At 27.8% G+C, this 10,149-nt stretch overlaps 1 protein-coding gene and 1 pseudogene across 2 annotated transcripts in view; one reads left to right on the top strand and one right to left on the bottom strand.

Annotated features, from left to right (window-relative positions):
* The window catches only part of LOC149894589 (uncharacterized), a 12,510-nt gene extending 4,052 nt beyond the window's left edge, over positions 1-8,458 (bottom strand). The window contains exons 1-3 of the mRNA XM_090078687.1: positions 8,409-8,458; positions 8,280-8,331; positions 7,880-8,119 (exon numbers count right to left, since the gene is read on the bottom strand). Coding sequence (XP_089934813.1) covers positions 7,880-8,119; positions 8,280-8,331; positions 8,409-8,458 — 342 coding nt within the window. The remainder of the gene's footprint in view (positions 1-7,879; positions 8,120-8,279; positions 8,332-8,408) is intronic.
* On the top strand, positions 278-2,202 carry LOC149894590 (uncharacterized; annotated as a pseudogene). Its single transcript, XR_016452939.1, has 3 exons — positions 278-456; positions 551-1,320; positions 1,402-2,202. The product of XR_016452939.1 is annotated as an uncharacterized LOC149894590 (transcript).
* Positions 8,459-10,149: the final 1,691 nt, after the last annotated feature.

Here is a 10,149-nt window from a genome sequence, read left to right as displayed (position 1 = left end):
ATAACTTTATTTAGTGGTTTTCATACAATAAATAGATACCTGTAAGAATTGTGTTCAAAAATATGTGTATTTTCAATTAAAAGTCATTAAGTTTATCTTATATTTATTTTTTTGCAAATTGCAGGCCTAGATGCTTACTTACATACATACTGACTATTTATTATTATCGGCCAGGTTATTGTCTATATAATTAAGATAATTAAGTGGTTAATACTATATACTTATCTTGTTTTCAATTCCAGTTTATGTAATTCAAAGTAAATATTTAATAAAGAAAATGTCACTAATTAAACCAAAGAAAAATGACATTGAACCAACCAAATTAAAAAAGTCGGTAAAAAAGAAATACTTGAAAGTATTGAAGTCAACTAATAAAATATGGTTGGTTGGATATCCGTTAGAAGATTTAAAAACAAGCTCTTTGCCCACTACCAGAAATGTTTATAAATTTTTCAGGTTAGGCTTAATACTGTATTAAGACTGAAGTTATCACTTAATGGTTTTGAAAGTTTATTTAAAGTTTTAAATTATTTGTATCATCCATTTCAAGGTATCACTTGCAAGTTATTGATAGCTCTTATGAAGAGTTTACTAAAGATAGGGAGGCATTGCACACTCAAAGCAACATTTCGAAATCTAAGTTAGCTGCATTGCTTACTACTAAATTAGTCAAGCTCTTTTAGTACAGTATTGACAATATTTTAAGGCTACATGACAAATGGAGGTTGCTTGCAAAATCTAAAAATAGGATTTCTAATAAGAAGAGTTTACTTGAACAAAACTTTATTCAATTATTAGATGGCATTTTTGATATTAGTTCTCCTAGTTGAAAAGATGACATTAGAAAAACCAGATCAGCTAAGGATGCAGATGAAGATATTGCCTGGTTTACAGCTCTTAAAAATGGAATAAAAACTGGAGGAATTGGTGTAATAGATAATTTGCTACATTCTAATGTTAGGAGAGAAAAAGAAAGAATCGAAAAGAAACAGGTGGCAACTGAAAAAGAAAAAAGAAGAAAAATAGATGATGAAGAAACTGTTAAGTTGGTTGGTTATAGTAGTGACTCAGATGAATATTCTCATGTCACTAAATCTAGTCATTCTATGAGTTCTGCATCTCCAAACTCTCCTAAAAGTGATCCTGAGTTTAATATTTCTAAAAAGCAGTAAGGAGAAAAAAAAGATACCGGATCAGATAATATCACACTGGTTTTGCCAAAAAACTTCATTTCTCACCCAATGATAACAGCAACTGCAGATAGAACTAAGTTATCAAATCCTCAGCTGATGATGAATACTTCTGCAATTCTAGTTTTAGGTTCGTTTTTTATTAATAAACAAACAAGATTATTGTATACAAATTAAAAAAAAAAATTTATATTTTTTAAATTTTATACAGGTGGTATTAAACCTGACGATGTTAGCCTTTCAATAAAAACTATAAGAAGATCAAGAAAGCTAAATAGGCAAGTAATGACAAGGAAAATAATAACAGAGTTTCAAAATAAGATTAAATCAGATTATTTGACACTTCATTGGGATGGAAAACTTTTAAAACAAATCTCAAGGCAAAGGTTTGAGTACTTAACTGTTTTGGTCAGTGGTTTTTCCTGCGTTGAAGGAAAAATATTATCAATAAAACCTATACAGTCTAATACAGGACTTTCTATTTGCAAAGGAATCTTGGAAGACTTAGATAAATGGGATCTCAAAGCTAACATTGTTGCCCAGGTTTTTGATACGACTGCATGTAATACAGGAGTTAAAAACAGAGCTGTAACTCTTTTAGAGGATTGTAAATCAATGAAAACTCTTCTTTGGCTGGCTTGTCGCCATCAAATTTTAGAATTGATCTTGGGAGCATTTTGGAACTCCTTATTTAAAAAAGAAAAAAAAGCTAATTATAATATAGATTTCAAAGATTTTCATCAAGAATGGATTTGCGCAGAGAAGGCTCCACTAAAAAAACTAAACAGGTTTCTAGATCTTGAAAATTCTTTCCTTAAAATGAAAGCAGACGAAACTCGTGTGTTCTTAGAGAAACAAGTAAAATGTAAGCATCGCCGAGGTGATTATAAGGAAGCTGCAGAGTTAGCACTTTATCTTTTAGGCGGACCAGAACCTAAAATCTGGAAAACCTGTGGAGCAAATCATCATGCCAGATGAATGTCACACTTGTTATATGCACCAAAGATGTTCATCTTTAAAGAAGATTTACTCAATTCTGATGAAGCAAAGTTAAAAATCTTTTTGACTTTCAGCTCAGTTTTATATGTAAAAGCTTGGTTAGAAGCAACAAAAGGCTCTGATGCACCAATTAACGATATTCATTTATACAATGATCTAGGCGCTCTGGGGCAGATCTCAGGCTTCTCTAATGCAGCTCAGAAAGCTCAAGAAGTTCTTAACAGGCACTCATGGTATCTAACTGAGGAGGTGTCAGTCTTCAGTCTCTTTTCTAATAAGGTTTCTGCTAAAGAAAAGGCTAATATTGCGTTAAAAATGATAAATGTGGGAAAGCCACTTGCTATCAACTCTGGAAAACCTAATCTTCCATCTATTCACAAGAACTCAGAGATATTGTCATATATTGGGAAAAGATCTTGGTTGCTCTTTCATAACTTAAACGATAACGGTAAATGGCTCAAACTTCCTCCTTCAGAATGGGAGGAAGATGGAAACTTTTTAAAGATGAAACATTTTATTATAACAGTCAAGGTTACAAACGATGTTGCAGAGCGAGGAATCAAGTTATGTTCAGATTATCTTCAGATACTCACAAAGGTGAGACAAAGAAATTTTAAAAAAGTATTTAAAATTTTATTCAGATGTTTTATACAGAATGTTTGGCTAATTTTAGGATGAGGAACTACGAAACGAAATAATAGAAGTTGTTGAAAATCATAGAAAGCTTGTAGGTAACTTAAATAAGAAAGAGTTATTCTCTAACTTTGTTCAATTCAAATAATAATTTCCGTTATACCATGCATCACTGCACCAGATAGTACCTTCATTATATAGAATAAATAATTCGTTTTTTAATGTTAAAATATATTGTGTGATAATTAAAGCATTTTAAACATTTGGAATAGATGCTAAATGTTTCTCAATCCCACATCACCTAATTTTTTATAGCGATATTTTTGCGTAAAAACACAATTCTTTAAATAAAATGCGACAGTACTTAGAAACATCCTAGAAAACTTTTTTTTTTACGATAATAATTTTTATATGGTAAGGAACAACTTTTTATGCAGCCACATGTAATTTTCAAATTTTTTAGATTTTGGCCAACCCTAATATATATATATCAAATATTAAATAAAATTAGGTAAATTTAGTTAAGTATAATAAATATAGATAAAAAGTGTTTATTGTGTCAATATATAACAATAAAGTCAATAAAAATTAAATAGAGGAAGGTAAAATTAACTAATAATTTTTTACACAGGACTGCTACAACTGTGTTAACATAAACATTAACAATTACCTTTAAAAACAATTACCTTTAAACATACCAAAAGAAAAAAAATTTTAGTCAAATTCAGCCTTAGCTACTATATAAGTTTGAAATGAAAATGGGTTTAATAATATTGCCATTAAACTTAAATTTAGTAGCTTAAATGATGAATTTTTGAATAAATCACAAAAAAAACAAAACAAGAACTAAAAAAGCGCGTCACATCTCTAGCTCTTGGGAATGCGAGTAAATTACTGTAAAAGGACACAAATGTTAAGCCAAATACCTAGGAACAAACAGAAAATACTTAAGAACCAAACAACAAAGGACCTTATCAGTTATGTTAAGCTATGAAGAAGCATGTAAAACTAAATAATTTTAAAAAGCCAATTCAATTATACATTAGCTTTAGTAGAACATTTTTCTGTGCAACTGTTTGTTTACAGCTTAGATCTTAAGTTTATCTTAACTACTTCAAATATTGAGAAATAAAAGCAAAAAACAAAGAGGCATTAACATTATAAGCTGAAGAATTATTTTACATGTACAAGTGGTGGTAAATGAAGTCTTTAGCAATTTTTTTTGGCTATCTTTAATATTTATTTCGTTTCTTTTGCTTTCTTTTTGACTGATTTTTTTCAGGTTAGAATTATTTTGTTCTCCAATATTAAACATTGGGAGAAAAACAGTTGTTAATTTTAGCAAGAAATAATAACTGCTAATATAATAACTAATTCTTTAAATTTACTTTTAAAAACAATTCAATTAAATCATTTAGAAAAGATAAAATAAAATAAAAAAGCATTTTAAAAGTAATCAATGTTTAAAGTACAATACTGCTCAAAAGGTTAGCACTCATTAGATTTAACGTTTTTCTCTTTAAAAATGAAATAAAAGTAAAAAACAAGAAATTCAAGGTTTTTTAAAAAACCAAAACATATTTGTTTGGCTTTTTTAATTACATTAAGAGAAACAAAAAAAAAAAAACACAAATGTCTATGATTAAAAATCTTTAATCAAAGTTAGTATACAAAAAAAAGTTCGAAAAAGGCTGTTCATAAGTTTAGCACAGCTGGATTTAAGTTTGCTTTAATAGCAAGATCAATTAGGGATATGTCCACCTTTTTTCTTCATGCATAGTTCACATCTTCTTTTAATCGAGTTAAAAAGTTTTCGGTAATAATCAGTTGATAAGCTGTAGAACGACTCTTTCAAACTTTCCTTAAGATGTTCAGCTGATGTTATGGGAGCTTTAGTGAGCTTGCGGTCCAGTACAGTCCCTACATTTTCGATTGGATTAAGGTCAGGTGATCTAGCTCGCTGTTTTTGCCTTGTGACAAGGAGCATTGTCTTGTTGAAACTGCCACTCTGACTCATTGCTAAAAGAGATGTCTCTAGTTGGGATTAAATGATTTTCAAGCATTTCAATACAGCTATTCACGAAAGTTTAAACGATTGCAGAATTTTTATCAAGTATGTTTGGTTTTTGTTTAATAAAGAAAAACTGTAAAATGATATCGACTTAATTTTTTTTATTTATTAAAGAAAAAGTAATTAGCTTTAAAATGAATATGAACATGTTATAAAAATTTTAATATTTAGTTAGAAAAAAGCTATTACAAAAAATCTTATAGGAAAAATAAGAAGCACAAAAGTTTAAACGAATTGCAACATTGGAACAAAAAATTAAAAAAAAAACAAAATCAATATTTGAAGTGTCCTCCTTTGTTTTTATAGCAAAGATAAACTCGTTTATGGATTGATTCAACTAATTTCATGCACATCACGCGAGGTACCTTCAGCCAGTACTCATTCAAAAGTTGCTTTAAATGCTGAGCTGATTGAATTTCATGGTATGTCAGTTGATTGTCGATCCAAGACCAAATATTTTCGATTGAGATCTGGTGATCTAGGGTACCAGGGCATCACATTGAACTTTTTTTTCAAAAAATATTCTTTGATTGAGTGTGCTGTATGAGCTGAAGCCCTGTCTTGTTGAAAGATGAATTGCTTGCTTCTGCCATACAAGTGTCTGATTGATGGAACTAAACACGTTTCCAATGTGTTCTTGTAGGTGTATTGATTAATTCGGCCTTCATACACCTCACAGAAGCCTGTACCTTTGTGAGAAAAACATCCCCAGATGCCAACCGAACCTCCACCACCTTGTTGACGATGTTGCAAAAACCTGTCTGAATATTTCTCAGTTGCAAATCTTTTGACATAGATTCTTCCCTTGCGGTTTACAACTTGAAAATTAGCTTCATCACTCCAAATAACTTTTGCCCACTGTTCTACAGACTAGTCCAGCCTTTCTTTGGACCACACTTGTCGTTTACGTTTATCCGTGATTGAAAGAATAGGTTTTTTAGCAGCTATGTATGTTCCAATACCTTTGTCCGACAATGTTCGTCTCACAAGCTCTCTGCTAACTTTTGGATTATTTTTTGACTCATTGAAGATTTGTACTAGCTTTTTGTAGCTGAGTGTGGGGTTTTCTCTGCTCATTCTGAATATACCATTTTTGTCACGGTTGCTGAGTTTGGATGGTCTCCCAGTACACAGCATGTTGGAGACATCCTTGGTAAGTTCCCAGGTTTTGATGGTTTCTCTAACGCAAAATTCAGAAATGTTAAGTATTTTGCCTATTTGAACGTTTGTGTGATTTTTTGTCCGCGCCATACCAATAACTTGCCATTTGATGTCACTAGAAACTGATTTTCGAACCATTTGCACGCAATTGAAATTAATTTGATATTCACAATATTTTAAGTTGATTTTTAATGAATTAAAAGCTGCCTGATGATGTTGTGATGAATTTTTTGATTAAAAAACCACTCAATTATTTGCTAATTAATTGATAAATTCGCTGCGAAAAAAAATTATCAATTAATTAGCAAATAATTGATCCTAAATAAAATTTACAGTTTGTCTTGAGAAATAATTTTTTAGAGCCAAGTTCACTTCTTGTGCAATCTCTTTGGCTGAGTATTTAGGGTTTTTTCTTGCAACTCTATGGAAACTATTATCATCGGAGATATTCTTGGTCGTCCAGATCGGTTTTTGTGTGCAGTAGTACCAGATTTTTCAAGTTCCTGAATTGTTCTGAGTACACATGAACGAGATACAGACTTAAGAGTTCGAGCCATTTCAGAACTGTTGAAACCACCAAGATGTAGTCCTTCAATACTCTGTTTTATTTCAGAGCTGATTGATTTTTTTCCCATTTCATTGGTGAAATTGTGGACAAAATTTAAGCGAAAAATACCAAGTTTATTTCAAATGAGGTAATACATACTATGAATATCTTAGAAACTTTTGTTTAATTATTATGTAAAAAAGGAAAGTTAAATTTACTTTTTATTAAAAATTTGACGCCAAAAAGTAAAAAGCGGCAGTTAAAAGACAATAGGAGTGCAAGTGTGCTAAACTTATGCGCGGCTTTTTTTACACCGCTTTAAGTAACGGTCTCTTTTTAAGTTTAAAATAGATGGTTAAAATAAAGTAATTTTTTTTCTTTTTTTTTTTCTATATAAGGTTTGTTTTAATTAACTGTAATTAAAAAAAATAGAAAAGGCATAAGAAGTTTACTGCTTAAAAATTCAATTAAAAGAAGAAAAATGAAACTTAAATCTAATGTGTGCTAAATTTTTGAGCAGCATTGTATATTCACTAATTTGAATAAAAAGCTTCATTTGGCACAATTTTTTAATTATTTGAATAAATATAAATTTGTCCATTTTTTGATGCTTGCAATCTTCATGTTGTAGTGGACTTTCTTCTCTGTATTTTTATTAAAAGCATCTTGATTTAACTTTCTTTTTTTAAAATACAACTTCATAAAAATTCTTTCATTTTTGCAATATTGATAAACACTAGCACTAAAACTCATTAACAAAAACATGGTTTCAGGGAAAGCAAAATTTCAGACACGCTTTATCTGCAAAAGCTAAAGGATGTCTAAAGATTCTGTTTCATTCATAAAAAAAATGTAGTTTCACTACATTAATAAAATGGAAAAAGAGGAGTCAGTCACATACTTTAAGATACTCCACTCAAAATGGCTGAGAAAAGCGAGTTTTACTCATTTTATTGCTATTTCTGGGAAATACTGTAAATTTTACTGCCATTCCTGTAGTAAGTAAGTGTACAAAGTAGGAATAAAAGAATTGCATAGAAATAAATTTTTAGTATGCACTAGAATTCAAAGTTAAGAAACAAAGAAAATGTACTGATAAAAAAATACTCATACATTTGCACTACTCAAGTAGAAGTGTAAATATGCAATATTGAAGAATTAGCTGTAAATAAGCACAACATTAACTTAACTATATATTTTGAAGTAATAATCAGCCCAATTTAATTTCTTTAAAGAAGTAACTAATTTTAAATGGAAGAAAATAATTTTACAGAGTACCTGTATTACTGTTGCAAAGAGAATAGGATTAATAGGTTTTATCACAACAACTTCAATTGTTTTCAATAAAGTATGGGCTGAAAAACAAAATGAAAAGCAAGACATGATATTCGAAATTGACTCAACAGAAAGTAATTTGCGTAAACTATAATTTCTTTTGAGTTCAAAAGTTATAGTAAGCCATGGGAAAATTAGCACATTCAGTACTTGATTATAATCATTACTTAATTGATGAACTACCTGAAAAATAAGAAATTAAAACTTTGATGTAAAAATAGTTAAAACCCAATTTATGATAAAAGCAAACTTTTTATGAGTAAACTACTTGCATAGTAAACCATAGTGAAACAGACTTATTGTAACGGGCTATGAAAAAGAAAAAAAAGTCAACAAAAATCACCTGAAAATAGGAATCAGATGATGGACTAGCTGTCACCAAAACAATAGGACCACTAGAAATACAAACTTGTATTCAACAGCAACAGGTTATGTGATCAATAGCATTCTTTTTTTACAAATGTTTTATTACCACAACTTTAACGCAACCAGTTTTTCAATAGTACTTTTTGCCACAAACATTGCTAAACACTGCAGCTAACTGTTTCCAGTATCATTCACCAGAACTACCACTGCAGTTCATCATAAAAACATATTACTTTAAATTATGTACAGAACAATTATGACTTTTGTATTATGTTAATCATAATACTAAATTTTATAGATTGTTTTAACTTTCTATATACCAAGGAATAGCAGTTAATAGAAATGAAACTATTCTTTTACATCAATATTCATTTAGAAAAAAATGAATTAATGACAAAAAATAACAATATCAAATAATTCCTGTAACCAAGGGTAGATTAAAGAAAATCACACAGTAACAGCCACAAAATATTCCATTACTGGTATATTTTGTAGCTGTTACTGCTTACTGTTTAATAATAACATTAAAAAAAAAAAAAAAAGATTATTAATAAAAATAACATTAAAAATAATAATAAAAACAGTAATAAAAGTAACAATAAAAATATACGAAATATAAAAAAAAAATAAAAATAATAACAAAAATAAAAGGAGTAACAAAGATAACAAAAATTGTAAAAGTAATGATAATAATAAAACAACAACAAACAAATATAAAAATACTAATAAAAAAACAGTAAAAATAATAATAATAAGCATAGTAACAGTAATGATAAGAAGAAAAATGTAAGTAAGAGAAATATAATGATAAAACAAAACAAACATAATGATAAAAACAAACATAATGATAAAACAAAAATAATGATAAAAAAAAAATAATGATAAAACAAAAATAATGATAAAACAAAAATAATGATAAAACAAAAATAATGATAAAAACAAAAATAATGATAAAAACAAAAATAATGATAAAAATATAAATAGGAACAGTAATAATGAAAATAAGAAAAACAAAAATAACATGAATAATTATAACGAAAAATAATGATAATATATATAATAACAACCATAACAATAATAATTACAATAACCATAAAAAGAAAAGTAACAATTAAAAAATATATAAAAAAAAGAGTAACAATAACAACAATAAGTACATTAACAATAATAGGAATATAATAAACAAGACAAATAAAAAGAATAATAAGAACATATTTAATAAAAATTAAATTAAACGAAATATTATTATAACAACCAATATTAATAAAAATAAGAAGAAAGATAACATAAACAATTATAATGATGATAACAATGATAATAAAAGGAACAGCATTACAATAAACAATACGATTAACAAGAAGAAGAAAAATTACAACATTAACTATAGAAACATGAATATTAACAAAAATGATAAGAAAAATAATTATAATAATAGGAATAATTTAAGTGACAAAATAAAAGTAAATAATAAAATGAATTAAAAGAAAAAAAATTATAACAATAAATAATGAGAAGAATAATTAAAATAGAAAAACAGAATAATAACAACAACAAGAATAAAAGTAAGAATAAGAAAATTTACAAAAATAAGAATAAGAATAAAAGAATAACAAAAAAAAAAAAAAAGTAATAAAAATAGTAATAAAACAAAAAGATAACAAAAATAACAATGATAATAACGATAACAAAAAACAATATCAAAAATATACAACATATATAAAAAAGAAATACAAAAACATTAACAATACTAAGAATAAAAAAAATATTAATAAGCATACTGTGTAAAATATTAATAAGCATACACAACTTAGTTTAAATGTTGGAGTTTTTATTTATTCCTCAAACTT

The sequence above is a fragment of the Hydra viridissima genome, unplaced genomic scaffold (genome assembly GCF_058129835.1).
Source record: "Hydra viridissima isolate aposymbiotic clone 2 unplaced genomic scaffold, HvirCarnegie_v1 scaffold_1, whole genome shotgun sequence".
NCBI lineage: Eukaryota > Metazoa > Cnidaria > Hydrozoa > Anthoathecata > Hydridae > Hydra > Hydra viridissima.
Note: the sequence above shows the minus strand (reverse complement) of the source record. Positions and strands in the feature narration are given on the sequence as shown.